Raw genomic sequence first — 21,860 nt, 5'->3', positions numbered from 1 at the left:
AAGGAGTAACTAACCGATGAAAATTAAAGGTTTTTTTCATTGTTTTATTCGTATTCCCTTTTTGCTTTAACAGCTCACCATTCGGTGACCACATATGCACATACATTATTAGTTATAGTAAATTCATCAGGCTTCAAAACATATTAAATATGTAAATTCATCAGGTAATTGTAGTGATCGGGTAATCACTGCAAAGCCTGATGAAGAATGAGATGGAGTTTGAAAATGTTTGTTTGGTTTTGTTTTGTTTATTTGCACACCATAATCTGTTCAGAGTATGTGATTAAGGTGCGTTTCAAATTTATACGGACACGAAAAAATTAAAGTGAAACCCAAATTTGCTGCATTAAGTGACAAATGTTTTATTAAAAATAACATGGATTTACATGTTTTCATACTGCAAAATAAGAATTTTAATCAAACATTAACATTTTGTCACTGAAAATAATATTTTTGAAAATTTTGTACAAAAAAACTGTTACATATTTATCCGGACAGCCACTCATTTCATGACTTAAATAGAATATTGTTTAGTTTCAAGCATTGAAATATGCAAATTAGCTTACATATCTAATTGTAATACAAATTCTTTGTTGTTCAAAGTTCTAAAATTGGTAGAACAAAGAATTTATCTGATTATGAAAAAGAGCAGATTGATGCCTATAAATCACAAGGCAAGTCAATAAGAGAAATTGGAGCATATATAAATCATCCAAAATCAACTGTTGGTGATTATTTATCAAAAAGACACGGCAAGGATGTACCAAAATCCGAGCTTATACCTTGAGATTGTAGACAAATCATCAAGGTTTGCTCCACAAAATCAACATCAGCAAGAAAAATAAAACAAGAATTAGACTTGCCTTGTAGCAGCACAACAATGTGCAGAGTTTTAAATAAATCTTTAATGTTAAAATTCAGAAAAAAGCTTTAATGCCACCACTTTCAGTAAAGCACAAAAGTGACAGACTTGATTGGGCACAAAAACACATGACATGGTCCAAAGAATGGATTGAAGTTTTGTTCAGTGATGAAAAAAAAATTCAACTTAGATGGTCCAGATGGTTAGAAATATTATTGGCACAGTTTAAGAACCAAAAAACAAATATTTTCAAAATGCCAAATGGGTGGGGGATCAATAATGGTGTGGGGTGCGTTTGGATTCAATGGAACCACAGATTTAGCATTTATAATTCAAAGAATGAATTCAGAGAAGTATCAAGGCATGCTTGAAGATCATTTATTGGAAGGACAATGCCCCTGTGCATGCCTCTAAATCAACAAAAATGTGGTTTAAACGTAAAAATATTAATCTGATGACATGGCCTGCTAGAAGCCCTGACCTGAATCCGATAAAAATCTTTGGGTGGTGATGGTTCATACAGTTCATGCCAATGGAAAGCAGTTTTCCACAATTCATGATTTGAAGGCAGCAATTTCAGATGCTTGGGATAAACTTAAGATTGAATTCCTTCAGAATCTAATTGAAACAATGCCTAATCGAGTATTTAATGTAATTAAGTTAAATGGTGGTTACATTGGCCATTAAATTGTAAGAAAACTTTGCAATTTGAAACCTGTCCGGATAAATATGTAACAGTTTTTTTGTACAAAATTTTCAAAAATATCATTTTCAGTGACAAAATGTTAATGTTTGATTAAAATTCTTATTTTGCAGTGTGAAAACATGTCATTTTTTAATAAAACATTTGTCAATTAATGCAGTAAATTTGGGTTTCACTTTAATTTTTTTGTGTCCGTATAAATTTGAAACTCACCTTAACTATATCCCAGTGTGGCGAGTGGTTATTTGAATAGTTTTCTTTTAAACATATTTTCTTTGTGTTTTTGAACTTAAGTATTTTCTTTTATTATTTCTCATCCATTCTGGTTAGTGTTTAGTGACTGCAGATTTGTCATTATTTTTTATTGCTTGGATGTGCTTAACAAATCTTGTTTGGAGTTCCTTCTTGGTTTCCCTTATATAAATGTGGGGATCAATTCAATTTCACTCCAGCTTATATACAATATTACTTCTGTTTCATATTCCTAATTGTGGTTCATTTTCTGTTTTTAATTTTTTTTTACTAATTGATTGTAATAATTATGCTGTTCCGGTACTAATAGAATAGCACTTTTTCTAACTTTGTTTTTTCATTTTAACAAACTTCATATCCTTGGTATTTAATCCATTTGGTTTAGAATTTTAGATGTTTTTGACCAACTATTAATGATTTTTCTGCTATACCCATTAAATAAATAATGTCATAAAAACATATTTATTTCTTTTTCTTGATCTTTTGGATTGGTTGTTTTTTGACATTTTTTTATAAACATATTGAATGTATTTTTTATGACATGCATCGGTATTTTTGATTTATAATACAGGGGGGTGCAAAAGTATATCTACTTTTGCACCCCCCTGATATACAGTTGAGAATTTGAGAAATACAAGTGTTTGGTGTTTATTATTATTATTTTTATTATATTTTATTAGTTCATATTCCTTATTTGTGATTTAATTTTTACATAAAAATAAATGTTTTTTTCCTAAACAATTTCAAGTTGAAAGGGGTAATTTTTAATATTGATCAGTGAATGGTCTGTTGCTTACTAGGATTTTGTGTGTTTTCATTCTAATGGAATATTTTGATGTTCTGTTATTTTACTTTAATATATGTTTTGTTTCATCTTCAGATATTGTCTTTGGCCTTTAGGTTTTAAGTTTTGAATTATGCCTGGTGTGGATTTATTGTCAATTCAAGATAATTTCCACGGTTTATTTTTTCATGTACTATTCTATCATAACTTGGTCAATTAATAACTATGCTGTAATTTGCATCTTTGTATTACTTATGTATTACTGAACATAAAAGTTCAATAATACATAAATCAGCAAAAATTATTACTGTTGTACTGTACCAAAAATTAAAATATATTCATTTTAAAAGAAAGTCACTCTGAAGAATTTGATGACTGAAATATTAATCAAAGGCTTGAAACCAAAACAGTTCCACATCTTCAGTGTCATCGTCAGAGTTGTCAGAAAGGTTATTGGAATCTGTAGAGGGCTTGGTAAGAAAGATGACTGCAAAGAAATAGAAGTACTTGTTGAGGTAGGGATCCTGGGTGTAGCTTTCAAGAAGAATCTCATTAGTGTGATCTACTTTGTAAGTTTCCTATTTTATGACAGCATTATAAAAGTTCATTCATTTGCTGTTTCACTTTCATAAACTGTTCAATATTGGGATCCATACCATCTAGTTCTAATACAACCACATTCAATTTTGACAACATACCAGCTAACCTCTTTCCTCCTCTTTCAATTATTATTATGCTTCCAACCTTGTTGCCCCTTCTTTTGATTCTTGGCATTTTCTCCAGACATTTTGTATTATGAAGTGTAATACAAATTTATAAACAAAATATGTAGTCTTGGAGATAGCAAAGCTTTCATGTAGTAAACACTGACCAACAGCAAGAACAAGAGTAAGATTATGAAATGGGATTCCTCACACTGGAGAGCTGGTTGTTAAACAGGTAGATCATTTAGGAGTGGCTGCAATGAAGATTTGCTGAAGCAGGAAAAGAATAGGGATGGTGTATATCAGGCCTGACTAATGAGTTGATTGTGACTGTCATCATCACCTTGTCAATTGCAAATAATATAATTTGTTAAGACATGAAACAATTTGTAATTTTTACAAGAATTTTCTATTTTTAGACATTTTCTTAACCATTCTCTAAAATAGCATTGGTTGTCTTGATTTCTGAGAGCTACTGACCCTGCTCTGGTCCAATCCAGAGCAGGGTTAGTAGCTCTGACTCGGGTCCGCCTCAGACGAGATCTCCACGTGGTAAGTCCCACTGCACCGACCCCATCTGGAAAAGCCAAACTGCCTGAGCGAAAGACAAAATCACTTTGTCTCTGCCAATCGTTAGGCCTACACGACATTAGTGTACGTAGTGTCTACGTATTTTCGGAATATCCCTAAAATATATCAAAAATAGCTAAGTTCCTTTTCTGCTACTGTCCCAATTAAATGAAAAGTTGTCCCATCCCAATTAAACAATTAAATTATGTATTAATTTGTTAATTTGGTTTCTGTTCTTTGATATTTGGCCCAATAAAGCAGCTGCCCCGATTAACCAGTGGCCCAATTAAACAGAATCAACTGTGTATGTATATTATTCCATAATAAACATAATCATTTTAAATAGATAAAGAAATAAAATTATGATGGTAGGTCATGTATTTTTGATCCATGAAGATATTTAACCTTGTCATTGTAAGTTGGTCAGGTTCTGTATACATCAGTACTGGTGACAGTTGATTGAAATACTGCTAATATTTGTTGTTATATCTCTATAGTTTTTCATAAATATTTATGAAAGAATTGACTTACTGTAATATTATAAATTAAAGAAAAATATAAAAAAATTATACTAGGCATTTTACTCTTGCATTTAATTTTAAAAAATTACAAATTTAGAGATCAAATTTGAATAAATATTTAACTAAACTATTGAAAATATTCATTGATACCATTTTCCTAATTTCTCTTAGCAATTCATTATTTTCTTTCGAAGTTTGAATGTATATATTTTGATTTCAAGCATTCTGCCAGTAAGATATGTCATTGCACATTTTTAAGTATAGCTAAAAGCTGCTTTAAAGTATAAACAGTTGAGAGAAGAGGCTAAAGTTCAGTTTTTCTCATTCTCAAAATGTACAAGTACAGCTTTATAAATACAATTAAAAAACAATAGGTAAATTATAATTTGAATGTAAAAATTTTTCTTGATTTTTCTGAAATTTTAAATTGAAATACAAAGAAAAATATTATTTTTGTAGATCCTCTCATCTGAATAGTTTAATTATACGGTGGAACTTTGCTTAACGAGCATAATTCCTTCCAGCATCTTACTCGTAATGAGAAACACTCATTAAACGAGACAATTTTTCCCATATGAATTAATGTAAAATATGATAATTTGTTCCATGCTGAAAAAATACTAAAATATTTTACGTATAACATTTATTCAAAGAAAATTATACAATATACATTGTTAAGGAGTGTGAATCATTTTTATCTTTTAGCGCTGAATGAATTGACCTGAAGTGCGAATTCGATTTGCAGAAAAGAAAAAAAAAAAAGGAAATATGTCTGATAAACACACCAAACAATATGCCAAATTCTTGGGCTATGTAAAGGCTATAATTAATTAATTTCTAATATTTAATTATAGCCTTTACATAGCCCAAGAATTCGGCATATCATTTGGCGTGTTTATTATATAACAGGCGATGGTTGTTGATGTTTATACATAATGTGTGTGAATACAAGTTTGGAAAAATGTGTGATCACTGGCGACACTAAGATGCTAGTGAAACGAGTGCTAAACACAGACTGATGGAGCAGGCACACGATCCGGGACTTCCCCTTTTCTCGTTACTCGTTATGCAAAATTTTCCTCGTTGAGTCATTTTTTTACAATTTGTTTTGCTCATTACGCAAAATACTCGTTAAGCAAGGTTCCACTGTATAAGTATTTTATAAAATAATTATAATAATAATTTTTACATATAGTATTATATATAGTTTTACAGTATTTATTTAATATGAAATGTGGTGTGGATAATTGTTTATGATTATAAAATTAAATTCGCAGGATGTGTAAATAATATATAGCTTAAAATGTTTCTAGTATAAAATGTCTAATTTTAATTCTTGTCCTTTTATAATAAATGTAAATTGTAGGAAATGACCATTCAGTGGTGTTTGAAACGTGCAGAATTGGTTTTCAAATGTGTTAAAGGATTTATGATTGAAATGGCTTCATTGGTAGGGGAAGAAACGAGAACTGTGCAGTTTCTTGTTCCAAAGGTATGTTTATTGTTATTACCTTTCCAGCAATGTTACCAGTCTTGAAATATTATAATTCTCGGGATTTGATTTAAACCTAATTTTTATTGGCTTTATTGGAAATAAACTGACAATTTCTAGGGAACAGTTACATTTTTTTTCACGAAATACTACCCAATGGCAACACAATCACTTGAATAAACCTGCAGAGGACATCAGCATACACTCCATCAACAATCATAATCTGTGCGCAAAATTTGCATCTATAGGAATATCATATACAGTACATACAAAGACAGTAACGTCAAGTTTTGAAATATTTTATTACTAGCAAATATCAGTTGCAGATTCCTTAATATCATTTGAGGGCATGTGATTGTGAATGAGCAGTTGGACGACTTGGGGTGGGTCAAAGTGACACCAGAAATAGATATTTCAAAGAGTTCAATTCACTAATTAAAAAGCCATTGTATTCCATGGGAAGACTATGCACAGTATGTGTATTCTTATGCACAGTAGTGGTTGGTGAAGGTGCACAACATCCCAAAAGGGGTCAGTACATATCCCTTTTAGAAAAAAGAAACAGAATTGGTACTTCTGCAGTTAGCTGCTGACCTAGCAAATTCTTCAGTCATCTTGATACCACCCAAACAACACAGGTGAACCACATGCCATAGCCTGTCAGTTACCCTCACTCTAGGCCACAGATTACAGTAGTGTTAGAGAGCATTGTGATTAGGAATGTCTGGATTGATCCAAGATAATCTCAGACAAATCCTAGTTTGGTGTTGTAAATAATTTTGGGACATGGGTCAATGTGGGGCGATACCAACTACAACATATTTGTGAAGTTTAGAATTATGGTCTTTGCATCACTGGTATTGCAATTAATGGCAGATCATTGCACATATTTTCACAACGATCATTCTCAGGAGAATAGTATTGTGACGAGTTTCTGGAGAATCGTTGATCTTTTCCAAGTTGCAAGTCCAGTCTTTACATTTGTGGGCAATGACACTCTTAAGACCGTGACATACTAGCCCATTTTTGTGACAGACACATTGCTGGGTGACAGAAAAACTTGTTTCTCTGGCATCGGGAGAACAGTCGTTGGAGAGTCAAACTGCTTTAACTTTCAAGAGACAAAAAGTCTGCTGTCGCCGTCGCCGGCCAGAATAAATGAGTACATGTAGATTTATCATGCGAGTACAGCTCTCATTTACAAGACAGAAAGAAATAAAAAAGAGGATAGTTACTCATTGGCAATAGATAGGATAATTAATTGTGCTCCACAGTGGAATAGTTAATGTACAAATGTACAATTAACTATTTCATTACAGAGAAAAATTATTTTTGGAAATACAGTATATGTTTGTCTATTTTGTAAAACCATGTATTTTTTATTTTCTTTAAGTCATAAATGCTTTTGATAAAATTATTAATTACAAAAATTTTTTATAGAAGCAATTTTCATCAGTTTTCAAATTTTTTCAAAATTGAGCCAAAAACAAAATTGTATAGTTTGTTCAATGACATCCACGTTTTCATGGTGTATGCTGAAGGTAATTTAAAAGTTTCATCAGAATGTTCTTTTTACTAAAATACAACATTTATTATCTGTGATAAAGAAATTGATAATTTTTAAATGCTGTTGAGTTAGTGTGAGGATTCTCTATTAATCCAACAATTGTCAAAAAAGGGGAAGGTTGCTGAAAATATACCAAAAAATTATTCTGCTGTAAAATGTTCTATTATAACTGAATTTGTGTATTCAATATGATTATAATATTGTTTAGAATTTTAAATTCTTTGCTGGCATCGAGGCAGTTTGTTAGTAGTACAACTATTTCCAATCAAAAGCATGTGATTTATAGCAGGTTTTGGCAGCAGATAAGGTCGCATAACAATACCACAAAATTTCCTAAAGAAATAAATTGAAAATAGTTTATATAAAAACAGATATTCTCCTAACCTTCCCAAATATACTTTTTTTTTACTTAAACAATTACAACAAAGAACTATACACAACATTATTTTTTTCCTATACAAGTACACTTTACACATGAAATATATAGGGAAGCCCAGAGATCCAGGTCTGGTCCTGGTCTCTGGAACATAGCCTATAACTCTGTTCTGCACTTAAACGACACCCTGCCTCCTGGCTGCCGTATGCATACAAGGCTATGCGGACAACACAATTACTTTAGCTTCACACAGGAACAGTGAATGCTTACAGGACATGTGAATGTGATTGAGAATGTCATTGCTTCAGTGGAGTATTAATTAAGCATAGGCAACCAATTAACACAGATAAATGCGAAAGCACGATAGTTGGTAGAAAAGCGCCACTCGTCAGGAAGCTTACCCTTCAAATAGGTGCTCACAGAATAAAGCAAACAATGGAAATGAAATATTTAGGTGTTACTCTTGATGAGAGACTTAACTTCACACCCCACATCAAATACATCACGAAAAAAGCTAAAAAGGCAGCCAATGCCCTCATTAGTATTGCTAGGAACACGTGGGGCCTTGGCCCTAATGCTACTAAGCTTATTTACAGGAGTGCAATTCAGCCAGCACTCCTCTATGCCGTACAGGTCTGGGGCCAAGTGGCCGCCAAAGTAAAAAACTGTTATCTGTTCAAAGGATTGCAGCTCTGCATTTGTAAGGCTTATAGGACCGCACCCACTAGTGCCCTTTTGGTAATGTCAGGATTGACCCCTATTGACTTAGAAATTAAATGCATTATTTGGCAGGAAAATCTGGTCACCTTACCCTGGCAAGATTACAGTGACTCAGATGTCAACAATATGATTAGAGTAGGTAAGATTTCCCCAGTTTGACCTTGATCGATGATATCAAAAAAATTCAGCATCAACAAAAATACCCTCCTGACTTACAATTACCACCCCTCCCACCAGCTTGCCCGATGTTTACTTCAAAGATCCAGATGATCATCTTTACACATGTTTGGGATTTACATTGACGGTTACAAGATGGGTGACAATGTGGGTGCCGCTTTTATAGTTTACTCCAACATAGGCTGCAAGCTTCACAACGCCCGATAGCACAGGTGGAAACTTTAGCTATTTATATGAGTTTAATTCACATTAGGCGTAGTAAGGACAAAAGACACTACTTACACTATTGCATTTATTCTGAGAGTAGGATAGCTTTAGATTTAATATATGTCTCTTCAATCTGAATGGTTAACAAACGGTAGACTTTCTTTCAGCTCTGAGGTTAAGTATTCCTTTATTGTAAATTACATATGCATTTCAGGCTTGTATGAGCCCCTCTTCAGTGTAAATTCTCAGATGGTTGAGTAACACTTTTTAAAAATTGTATGACATCAACAATGACATTATTACCAACGAAACACATGAATAACAATCGTATATGAGTATAATTCCCAAACCTGTTCTTTTCTAAGTATTTATCAGCTATTATACCAGATTTTGTGAAGAAAATTTAATGACAAAATGGATAAAAAGAACAGGTTTGGGAATTATACTCATATACGATTGTTATTCATGTGTTTCGTTGGTAATAATGTCATTGTTGATGTCATACAATTTTTAAAAAGTGTTACTCAACCATCTGAGAATTTACACTGAAGAGGGGCTCATACAAGCCTGAAATGCATATGTAATTTACAATAAAGGAATACTTAACCTCAGAGCTGAAAGAAAGTCTACCGTTTGTTAACCATTCGGATTGAAGAGACATATACTATATCTAAGTATTTATCAGCTATTATACCAGATTTTGTGAAGAAAATTTAATGACAAAATGGATAAAAAGAACAGGTTTGGGAATTATACTCATATACGATTGTTATTCATGTGTTTCGTTGGTAATAATGTCATTGTTGATGTCATACAATTTTTATAAAGTGTTACTCAACCATCTGAGAATTTACACTGAAGAGGGGCTCATACAAGCCTGAAATGCTTATGTAATTTACAATAAAGGAATACTTAACCTCAGAGCTGAAAGAAAGTCTACCGTTTGTTAACCATTCGGATTGAAGAGACATATACTAAATCTAAGTATTTATCAGCTATTATACCAGATTTTGTGTAGGATAGCTTTACACAAGATTGCGAAGTCTGATAGCAGCTTAAAACTTGTCCATTCTCATACACCTGCAGTGTTGGTTGCAAAGCTAAGGTTGCAAAAGTCGAAAGATACGTTTATATCATCAATTTGTTAATCGATCTTAAAAATAACAGATGAGGTGATGCATCTGTCTGTGGAGGTGTTTCTCTTAACATCTGTTATTTGCATGAAAGACCACAATGTTGCAATAAAAAATAAAGTGGTGAAATTTTTTGAATTTTTACAGGAATCACCAACTTATATATGACTAGTAGCCTGGGATGCCCCCTAGTGGGCGTTATTTACAAATTGCCATTACCCGTTGAATGGGTTAATAGATATTAAAATATTACCTTATATTACCTTAACTATTTCAAACCTTATCGTCTTACGTAGTGATTCAAACCTATCCGGTTTTTCGTTATTTGCCCCCTAGTGAACATTACATGCATTCCGTGACAATAATAAATTCCTATTACAAATATACTGAATTATTTATATTGTTATATTGACCAAATGAATAATAATAATTTATATTGTTAATTTAATTTGAATGTTTGAAATATGACACACGATAAGGGCGCCTCTAGTGTCCGTTATCAAACGGTTACGGGATGGATGGATGGATACCTGTTGAATGGGTTTTATATATATAGATAAGTAGTTTTTCCTTGGTCAGTGCCCACTACTAATAACACCAAAAAATAAAAAATGTTTGTTCCCTAGCAATTGTCAACTGGTGTATTTGGCTTTGCATTTATTTTCTGTTTCCTTTTGCATCACTGTTTTTGAAATTGTGTGTGTATATTTTTTTTTTGTTTAATTTTTCTTTAAGGGAATATCGGAAGGCCTTTTTTCTAGTCTGTCGTCCATGCTACCCAGCATATTTCGAGTATCCAATCCTCTGGTGCTAAAGACTAGGTGAAAGAAATAATAATCAGTCAAACTTTACTTTGTTCGTCATGTGCATAAAATTGTGAATCTTGAAATATACAGATTGTTGAAATAGTACAAGTTAATAAAGTGTCTTGTTCTGCTTCTGGATTTTTGTAATTTATGAACCTAATTAGAAGTAAATATAGCCAGTGTTGGCCAATATCTTGGTTAATCATTCATGTTGTCAATTTAATGAAGTTAGATGGCATTCACTGCACACAGTGCTTGAAATATTGAGAAACAAAACCTTTTTAATCTCTGGACACGTATTTGTTCTGATGATAATTTCAACATGGAAGAAAATTGGTTTGAAGGCGGAGTCTATGATGATAGAAGTAATTTTAACCAATATTCTGGATTTTTAAGTAGTAATCCATGTCGGTAAACTCCAGGGCAGGGTTGCCATCTCCTAATCTCGGTTTAAGGCCAGTCAGTATATTTTTAAATAAATAAAAAAATCAAACCAAATTTTATATTGATTTTTAGTTCTAAAGTACTTTGAGACAAAACCAAGATACGTTCAAATAGGATATAATATTCAAAAAGGTTAAAAGGAACACTGTAATAAAAATATATTTTGCATTATATCATAAGAAAAGTTTTGGGTCTAGATCATTATCTTCCACATCTGAACAACATTCGGCATACGCTGTGTCTGTCGAAAAGTTTTTAGCATTTCTGGAGATGCAGAAAAGTCTTTGCAACATTTTCCTAAAACCAGTAACTCTGCTCCGATTCTAATAATAGCATCAAGAAGATTTGGCTGCATTCTGTTTCTTGCCTTCATTTTCACAGAGAAAATACCCTTTCAACTACAACATTGCTGATAGCGGTTATAAGCAAGTAAGGGCAAAGGTTGCAAGCTCTTTAAATGCATGATGCTGAAGCACACCAATCCAAAATTGTTCTGTGTCTACAGGGAGTTCGTCTTTCTTAAACGGAGCCGCTTCTTGCCAGTCAACAAAAGGCGACTTCCTGTACTGTTCTTCAATTATGTTGACGTTGCTTGCAAGATGCAGAAATGGTAAGTCAGAAAACACAGGTTTTGAAACTTGATTTAAAACTATTCCAGGGCTTAATTTTGATAGACTGAAAAGTGTGACTTGATTGAGAGCTTCTTCAAGCATAGCCATAAATGTTTCTTTGACATTCTTAATTTCTAAATGAACCTCATCACTGTTGTTCTGTAGGAATTTATTACATGCCATTATGAATTTGGCACCAAAATCAACTTCTTGAATCTTTTTCTTTTGCCTGTTGACATCATACGACCTGTTCTGAAGACTCTGCTGATGAAAGAAAAGTTGTTTATATAGTTCATTAGGATCAGCTTTCATTTGTTGGAAAATGCCGTTCAATTTTTCAAATAACTGCACAACAGGTGTTGCAAAGTTAAAATACAACTATAATGTGGTTGCTGTCTATTGGTTCTTGTATGTGAAGTCTCTAATCCAAAACTTGTTTGGTAGACTGCCTCACAGCATTGCACTTAGAAACATCTTTATTTTACAAAATTGGATTACAAATGCATTTTGGGTTGATTTATATTTACAACCCCTCTTTGGTGCTGTATGGAAAAACAATGATATAAGTGGAGCACAATATTATCTAGATATCATGGAAAGAGGAATTTTTACATTACATAACCATTTACATACCATAAAACGTGATAAAATACCTTAACTTCATAGTATTTGGTGTATGTTCTTCTCTTAAATGACATCTAAGATAATTTATGTCGTATTCCAATATTTCAATGTTCTTCGTAAGTGTTACTAACCTCGTTTCCTTATCCATTACTCTTTTCAGTTCTTGTATATGAAACAAGTTTTGGATTATAAAGAGACGTTTCATATATTAAAATACAAGTAATTTTTATAATCAAATAGCATTTTTTTTAAGAGTCTTGCTTTAAAGTTTGCATCAAAATGCAACTGGCCTAAATCAGCAGAGATAAAATAAGCCTTTAATTCTTCCCAGTTTGTGAGAATATTAAACATCACCTTCCCACGCATAAGTCACCACATGAATGAATGGAAGTAGTGCTGTTCTGGTTTGCTGAAAATCTGGAGAAGTGTTCATAGTTGCAAATAATTCCTTGAATGTGTCTCTTCATAATTTGCTGTGGCAAAACCAACTTGGCATTTCTGCCAATAAAAATCTAATATTTGATGAGAATTTGGATACAGTCGACCCCCGTATAAGATCATTGATTATTCCATCATATATGAATTCCATGTTGTACAAGTCACTTAAATTTTACAAATACGTGAGCCGTTCACAGCCCGGTACACGTATTTGTAAAATCTAAGTGACTCGTACAACATGAAATTCATATAAAACGGAATAATCAATGATCTTATACGGGGGTCGACTGTACTGAATACATAGTGCAACGAATGACACACACATTTGAGTCGAACACGTGAAATGAATGGTCGAGACTAAAAGCTATCTCTCTGAGTTACTGCATCCGGCCCTGTTGGATGCAGCATCTAATGAAAATCCTACACAATTCATAAGGCTCTGGCCACATCTCTTGATTTCTTCATCAATCAGATTGAACAGGTTTTCACCAGTAGCTTCTTAAACTGGGATTAACACTAGAAATTCAGTTACAATTTCATTTCTCCTATCACTAAGAAATCATACTAACACACACAATTGCTTTTAGGTAGAAATATCGGTCGACTCATCGACGACGATGGCATATTTCTTATTTTTTTTTAAATTGGCAAAAAGCTCTGTTTTTAGCACGGGAGAAGTCTTTTTTTATCAAGCAAGCACACTTTTACTTTTGATGCAATTTTATATGTTCCAATATACTTCCATGTCCACGTGCTTTCATTATTTCAGTCATGTGGTCGACAGAACATAGTGCACAATAACATATCACGCTGACTGCAATTTGCAGCTCTACTGCCTTTACTTCATTATTGTCAAGCCTTGGAGTTTTTTTTTTTTGGATCCAGTTTCTTTTGGCCTTGTATCGGCACTTTCCTTTTATGTTTCTCTATTTTTTCATATGATAAATTACAAAATTTAGGTGTGATATTGCAGTGGCACAGTTTACAATACGCTGCCTCTGACCCATCTGGAGCTTTTTGTACATCTCGTCCCATTTGCCTTGATATTTACGACTGCTGTCGTAAGATGACTTCCACTTATTAGACATGTAACAGCCGTTGATGATAAAGATTTATATAAATGGCTGTGCCAGTGTGATAATTATTCAGATTGATTTATTCACAACTTGTGAACACTAAAATTGACCTTACTTTACTGCTAGACTTATTACGCCACCATAGGACCACAAATTAGACTTAGAAAAACAGTGGTGGTGTAATAAGTCTAACGGTAAAGTAAGGTCAATCTTAGTGCTCACAATTCATTAAGAAGTCTAGACAAGAAGCATATCATAGTATTGATTGATTCACTTTCATAGCGAACTGATCTGGCCTTAAAGAAACATTCATTACATTGTAAAACCAATGAAGGATTTTAACTACCGATTAGGTGCAATCAGAAAAAAGATTCTCTTCATTTTTTTTAAATGTACAATATCACCTTTTTGGAAAGTAATACTAAACATATTTCTTTTACGTCAAATCAATCTGAACATAACACAAAAGTGGTAGTTATGGGTCACCATGATATACATGTTTTTATTTCAGTTATTAATATTAAATTTTGCATGCAAAAAAGCAGTGTTATATCATCTATAAATAACGTTTTTAAGATTATTGGTAATGTTAAAGTAATGTTAGTTTTTGAAATTAAAAAAAATTTAACAAAAATTTTCATACTTAACAATGTGGGGCATGGCGACCAACTGTGATCTCTGAACTGCATTTATACTAACAGTATCATACAGTGTGGCCACCGCTTTTGAATAAATAATTGCCATCAGTTTCATTACAAAATCTTATTATATAGAAAGTACACTTACAGTAAATTAGTGCAATTTAAAACAAATTCCAATACGAGACAAACGGAGACCGTGCAGTACAACCACATCATTACGGTCCAAAAGAGAGACTAGTAGTGGCGGTGCGACATTAGGTATCGTGGGTGGCAGTCAAAGACCTAAAGTCTAGACTCGAGTCTAGTGACTGCAGTGTGTTGCGTGTCGTTCTAGCTAGTGGCCGAACCGTTGCCAGATGTAACTAACCAAATTATTTTTCTTAAAAAATAATTAGAAAAGGAGAAATGTAATTTTTGTACAGAAAATTTCAGCCTGTAAAAAAAAGCCAAGAAAAAGCCAAATTGGAAACCCTGCTCCAGGGATGTGCCAATTGTACCATACCTATTTTGCATCAGCAAAAAAAAAATTAGTTTGAAATGGTACCATTCCTATGCTAATTTCTTATTCTGTTTTTACACTGAATATGTAAACTTCTTCACTTTGTATCTGTACTGACTTGGAAAAAAGTTTATATTTATACGTCGTCGGTACTGGAAAATGGGACTAATCTTTGACTTGAGTTTTAAAATATATCCCAATCATTTTACGAAGATACTTTTTACGACTGCTGTTGCCAGAGGAATTATTTAAATCTATAGTCTGTCGAGGCGGACGACAGCCTCCAAATAAAGATCGGCACTGCAAGACCTTTATTTTTTACATCTCGAATACAACAAACAAAATGTGAAGATACCTTAAATCCTTTGATGTATTTTGCCAATTATTGAACAAACATTAAATTCTTTAAATTTATCTTACTTGTCAATGATGGGGATTGACGATGTCCTTTTAAGAACAAATGCCTTCTCATTTATGAAAATAAATCTTACAAAATGACATACAGAAATTTAATTCACTATTATTCTATTGCATATTCAAAGTAAAAAACTAAGTAAATTGATTTTGGTTTCATTTAATTTTGTGAGAACCCAGGATGGCATTTTTGTATTTTAGGCAATTTAAATATTTGTTGAAAGAAAAAACTTTAAGCTCGAAAGGACAAATATCGTGAAGTTTGCAAGATTTTCTCATTGATAAAATTTCCTTTGTTAGTGACACATCCGGCAAAAACCTACTAGTCAAAGGAACTTTTGCCAAAAATGGGCAATTGGACTAGCAACAACTCCGTGCATAAATTTACCAAACATAAAAATTTATGGTAATTTACACGACAGTCAAAATTTTTGTTAGTAGTTTTTCTGTGGTAAAGATAAGATTGATGCTAAAAGGAAAAATGTAAGGTAAATACAGGTAAAAATTTTATGGGTACCACTTCCAAGTGCCAAACTTAAGATTTTTACCTGTATTTACCTTACATTTTTCCTTTTAGCATCAATCTTATCTTTACCACAGAAAAACTACTAACAAAAACTTTGATCATTGTGTAAATTATAAATTTTTTTACATGTTTGAATATCAATTGTTTTGGTTTAAAAATTGTATTTTGCCAAGACTTAAGATCGATCGGCGACTGTTGAACAAATACGCTGCCAACCAAACTCTTTCGATATTCATTTTGGTAGGTGCTGACCGACGCTTTTGATATGCCATTCGGAAAAGTCCTTATAAAAGGTTTTAGTTGGCATAAATTTGAAGTTTAATAATTCCGAGTAACGTTTTGAATAAAATTTGTCATTTCCATGCAATTTTATCCTTTATAAACATAAAATTAAGCTGTAAAACCAAATTAGCTATGGGGAAACCCCTGCAAACTTTTACCTATCGACCCAGAAGTTTGGCCGGCACCTGGCCCATAACCAGAAAGGCTTAAGTTTAAAATTTCAGCTTTTTACATCAGGTAGTTTTTGCAGTGTCAGATGAAGAAAAAGGAGAAAATACAGCTTCTCCGGCAGTTTTTGCACTTTTCAATTGCTTATATTTCAGCCACAGCTTTACACAAAATCTTGGAATTTTGCACACTAAGAAAACAATATTCCTTCAAGCAAGACGAGATATTTGGAATTACTTCAGATGTTTGGGAGCGGAAAAATGACCCCCGAAATTCGGCAACTCTGATTCCTGTATATGTAGTCGGTCTGTGACTTTTTTACTTGATGGGGAGTGACTTCTGCGACTCCTGATTTAGTTATCAGAATGCAGAGGGACAAGATTATAAATAAAAAGAAAAGTAAGAGCGTTCTCCTGTTCACCATTACAGTGAACAGGAGAACCTAGCATCAACAGCCTGTCGCTGCCGATCTCGGTTCTTGCCACTCCATGCTGTAGAACTTGGAATATTTGTGATCGATCCCGGATATTATTACCTACACTCAAGACTCTTCGGTAGAATTAAGACATATGTCCCTCTCACACACAAAACTGAACATTCTATCTCTCTCATAGGTGCTCATAGAGGTTCAGACTGTCTATTGCTGTTTTTCTTGTATTTAATATTTGGCTGAAAAAATAAACATCTGTTTAATTGTTAATTGCATTGCTGAGTGCATTACTTCTAGATTCTGTCTCTAAACTTCTTCTTCCATCTTTTACTGTCAATTCCCATATACACAGACACTTATACATTTATTTGAAAGGTTAATAAAAATATGACCGCGTGGCATTTTGGGAGCTAAGCGGCACCACCCCATACATCTCAGAGTTTTTAAAACGCTCTGTGGGTTATTGGGTATATGTGTAAAAAAATTGTATTTTGGTTTTAACAATTTACTTTTTCAAAAATGTCCTTACAGACCATTTATAAACCAATTTACTTGTCTTTATTATCATTATTCGTTTAAGGCCAGGCAATATGCCAAGGTGGAATGTCTCCAGTTTGTGTGTTACAAACGCCAAAGGAAACCTGGGAAACTGCACATGTCGAGGGGTATTTTTCACCAGGCCACTGGCGGGCACAATTTACTCGTTTACAACATATTTGGTTTTTTGACAGTCAAGATCTTTAACTTTCCTACCATTCTTTTATAGCAATTTTTAAAATGAGTGGATAAGTTTCAGACCATAGCCATTTTTCACAGTACATTATAAGGAGAGCAACGAAAACTTGACGGTAAGATGGGTGTAAAAATTTATGGTTGGCAAGAAGGGATGGCGAGTGAAAACATTAACTGGGTTCCCCGTATGGAAACATTTCCCAGGGCGGAAGGTAATTTCAAAGAGGGGGGACAGATAATCGGCAAATGGTGGGTTCATAAAGGCCAGCGTTGCTGATTTTGATGACGAATCTGACAGTAACAGACGAAAGATGGGCATCCAGAAGAACAAAGTTTTCAAGGAGATGAGAGGGAAACTTTTATTGATCCGACGTCATTGCTACAGGTATGGATCTTTCAGGTCAAATACTTTACAACAGTGGTTCCCAAACTGGGAGCTACTGCCCCACCTTGGGTGGTGAGTAAATCGAGGGGACGCTGGAGTGAGGGTACTGAACGGTGACTCTAGGTGGGGGTTAAAGTCAAGAAAATGGGTTAGGAGGCACTGGGTATAAGTTTAAAGAAACCGAGGGGCAGTGGCTGTAAAAATTTGGGAACCACTGCTTTACAAGGTGACGGCATAATGGACTTTGTGATGTTGACTGTCGCCATTCTTTGCCAAGGAATGGTGGTGACAATTAATTGCACTGTTTGTACAATTTACCCGCACGGGCCAAACCCTTAAATCTGCAGTCCGCCGAGCAGTTCTTTTCTGGCCTAGGAAGCTTTATCTTTCTGAGAACCATATGGTAAAAGGACATTCCAGGCTTAGGTAAAAACAGCAGAGGAGGCAAACGTGGCCATCCGGTCCGAGTCTGGAAAGCGGAAGAAGTCTGTGGAAGGCGGGTGTCCAGGCGAATCCATGCGCAGGTAATCGGAAGGTGCAACAGGTGGGTGGAGGGGAGAGTCTTCCAGCTGTATCATGGGCACCACTTCCATGGGCACGGCCGGCACCGGACCGTCTCCCACCGGTCGGATGGCTCCCACATCGTCATAGTGGGTCGAGTCTCCCAGGTTGACGTAGAGAGCATTTCCATTTTCGGCCATCTGTAAATAGTCATTGTTGTTGGTGGCTTCCCGGTTCATGACCGTGTACGGCGCATTCAATTCCACATAATACTGTGGGAGGAGGAATTTTGTTAGTCTGGTGGCAAATTGCCAGTCGAGCAAAAAATGTTCTCACCTTTCTGACACTGGCTTCTAACAGTGATCCGATTTTTTCCGACAGTTCCGTGAAGTCCGGTCGTCGCTCGGGCTCCGTCCTCCAGCAGCTCAGCATGACGTCATAGCTGGAAAGGAGGAAGAGTGTCGTTTAAGGCAGCGATTCCCAACCTGTGGTACGCGTACCCCTAGGGGTACGCGATAGGTTGTTTAGGGGTACAGAAAAAAGTTAGTTATTATGGCAGAAAAAGTAATATATTATGTATCACAAACTAATAGTATTAAAAAATTATTAGGTAAAATATGTTCCTTGCAACAATCACAACTTTATTACACATTTTTTCATTTACTTTTTTTTCTTTAATTTAAAGTTACAATATGTAAAATTAACAATATGGGTACTCACTAAATTTCTTAAATGAGGAGTACAATCTAGAAATATGACATGTCACGGGGTACGCTAATGAAAAAAGGTTGGGAACCACTGGTTTAAGGGCAGGTGCAGAAAGAAGAAAAAGAGGGAGTGGGTACTCACACACTGCTGGGAGCGTAGTCAGGTTTTTCCATTCTGTATCCATTTTTCAGTCGCTTGTAAAACTCTTCGTCAATATCGATCCCCGGATAGGGATTTCCGCCCAGCGTGAAGAATTCCCACAGCAATATGCCAAACGACCAACTGTTGCATCCGGAAAAAACATAACGTAAATCAGACATTTATATTCCACCATAAATTAAGTAAACAAATGCACTGGCACACATATTAATAAATTAATATTTAGTTTCTGAAGATGTCCAAAACAGAACCACCATTTATTTATCTCGTGTTCCAGACTACACACTTTCTTGGTGACCGACCTTTCTTTTTAGGCTACCGGTTGCCAGAAGTTAAAAAAAGTCCTTTTAAAAAACACACACAATATAGCCAATTAAAATTACCAGAATTTCTAAAAAAGGAACTGGTGACATACAGACTTCTTTCTTGCTTCCATCCATACCTTCTTGGGGTTTTTTGGCTTTTATCTACTGGAAATAAGCACTGGAAAATGTAGATTTAAAAAAGCTGCCCCTGGTGATGATACAGTGTAAAACTTTCATCCTAAAAAGAAAGATCAGTCGCCAAGAAAGTGTGTAGTCTGGAATACGAGATAAATAAATGGTGGTTCCTTTTTGGTCAGACTCTGTCTTCAGAAACTTAATAATTGCCATTCGGACAAAAATTTACAAAAAAAAAAAATATTAAGATTTACTTTAATTCATTTCTTTTTAAACTACTTAGTAACTGAATTTCTCACAAGTGCAGGTTCTGTGTTGACATTTCACTGCTAAAATTTAAATCAATTAAGTTCTTAAAATATAATTTCTCCTTTATTTGATTGATAATCAATATATATTATAAAGGTAAGTGTACAATGTGTGTGCTGCTTAAAACTCAAAAACGAGTCCTGATACGATCAAGGGAGTTATATGGTGTGGTAGCCCTCTATCCCCCATCCATGAAGAAGGTTCCCGTTTTTACCTGAAGGGTGTGCTTTTGAAGATATAAGGGCTGGAAGTTTTGCCCTCTAGAAATTTCCACAACATTCCAGAATGTTCCGGGATGTTGAACGGTTAGGAGTTGAAAGTTGAAATTTGGTACACAGTTAGGGTATGTCACGAGAATGCACACTAAGAAGAGCTTTTTCGAAATTCCTCCCCACGGGGAGAAGGACAGGATTAAGGCTTAACACTTCCATCAACAATGGAAGTGTTATGTAACAACAGAATTGTTAAGAGAAAGCAATGTGCAAGACGCAGATGCAGTTTTTTTTTCATTTTTGCAAGAAATCAAACATACTTTTAGACCCATCTAAAAATTCTCTAATTAGTCTGGAAACAGGGAGACCCAATTCTTGTATTCTGCAAAAACGGGTAAGGTTGACTATAACGTAATAATCTTAATCTTCGCTATCGTTACTTTTGCCCGAGCAACACCAGGCTTATCTGCTAGTGTATAAATATGGTTTCCTGTGCACAATGACAGAATATTGAAAGTTTGGAAAAATCCTGTTGTTAAAACCTAATAAAAATGGAACGTTTTTCTATAATTGGATTCTTATAATTTGAAAGTTCTTTTACAAATATATTATTTATTAAATTAAAATGCAAAAGTTAAAGTAAGTTAATAATGACTATAAAAATGGGTTTGATAAGAAGTATTTTAAAGTAATTTTAAGTTTACGAGTGGCATCGGGGTCGATGGCGGAAAAAAAACCAAATGTTATTCCTACATTTTTTGATGTGCCTAAACTTCTGGAGTTCTACGATGTAGAAGGGAAAATGTTTATGAAAGAATAGCTGCACAAACAAATAAAAATTTACTTACTTTTATTATTTGTACCTTAAAATATTATTTCCATTAATATAACAACGTTGTACTTGGTAACAATGTATGTCATTTCTTTTCATTTAGTCCCGAATTAAATTAATTCACTATATAAATATTTTTATTATATTTATTAACTTCATAATTTGTTATGTAGGCTTTTTTTTAACTCTGCACCCTGTGAGCACTAAGAAAGCTTCTTTTAGCAAGCCCACAGAGGGGCAGCTGGGTGGTGAGGAATGGGGCCCAACATATCCCGATCACCCCAGAAAAATTTTCAGGGATTTTTCAATCTGTCCAGATTTGAACCAGAGTCAAATCCGGACAGATCGGCAGGCCTATTGTTATGTAGGCCAGTGTTCCGCAACCTTTTTCTACTCGTGGCACACCTATGACTCCACGTGACTCAACACGGCACACCAAAATGTTATTCCCCTCAAAAACGTATGATATGATACTATTAATGGAATTCTGTAATGCCATAAACCTATTATTATTATTATTATGTTGAGTTTTGTGAGTTACACTCTATAAATAAC

The 21,860-nt window shown here is 34.1% G+C and overlaps 2 protein-coding genes across 3 annotated transcripts in view; one reads left to right on the top strand and one right to left on the bottom strand.

The window, feature by feature from the left end:
• LOC111612585 (protein C12orf4 homolog) overlaps positions 1-11,012 on the top strand; it is a 97,744-nt gene extending 86,732 nt beyond the window's left edge. For both annotated transcript variants that reach the window (XM_023353815.1, XM_023353814.1), the window contains exons 8-9: positions 5,763-5,888; positions 10,804-11,012. In XM_023353815.1, the coding sequence (XP_023209583.1) occupies positions 5,763-5,888; positions 10,804-10,893 (216 nt within the window). In that variant the 3' untranslated portion in view covers positions 10,894-11,012. The remainder of the gene's footprint in view (positions 1-5,762; positions 5,889-10,803) is intronic.
• A 7,080-nt stretch (positions 11,013-18,092) lies between these two features.
• The window catches only part of LOC111612584 (vascular endothelial growth factor receptor kdr-like), a 13,173-nt gene continuing 9,405 nt past the window's right edge, over positions 18,093-21,860 (bottom strand). The window contains exons 4-6 of the mRNA XM_023353813.1: positions 19,495-19,635; positions 18,982-19,087; positions 18,093-18,917 (exon numbers count right to left, since the gene is read on the bottom strand). Of these exons, the coding sequence (XP_023209581.1) occupies positions 18,567-18,917; positions 18,982-19,087; positions 19,495-19,635 (598 nt within the window). The 3' untranslated portion in view covers positions 18,093-18,566. The remainder of the gene's footprint in view (positions 18,918-18,981; positions 19,088-19,494; positions 19,636-21,860) is intronic.

Source organism: Centruroides sculpturatus, unplaced genomic scaffold (assembly GCF_000671375.1).
Source record: "Centruroides sculpturatus isolate CEXI.00-Female unplaced genomic scaffold, Cexi_2.0 scaffold1681, whole genome shotgun sequence".
Classification (NCBI taxonomy): domain Eukaryota; kingdom Metazoa; phylum Arthropoda; class Arachnida; order Scorpiones; family Buthidae; genus Centruroides; species Centruroides sculpturatus.
This window is presented reverse-complemented; position numbering and strand designations above follow the sequence as displayed.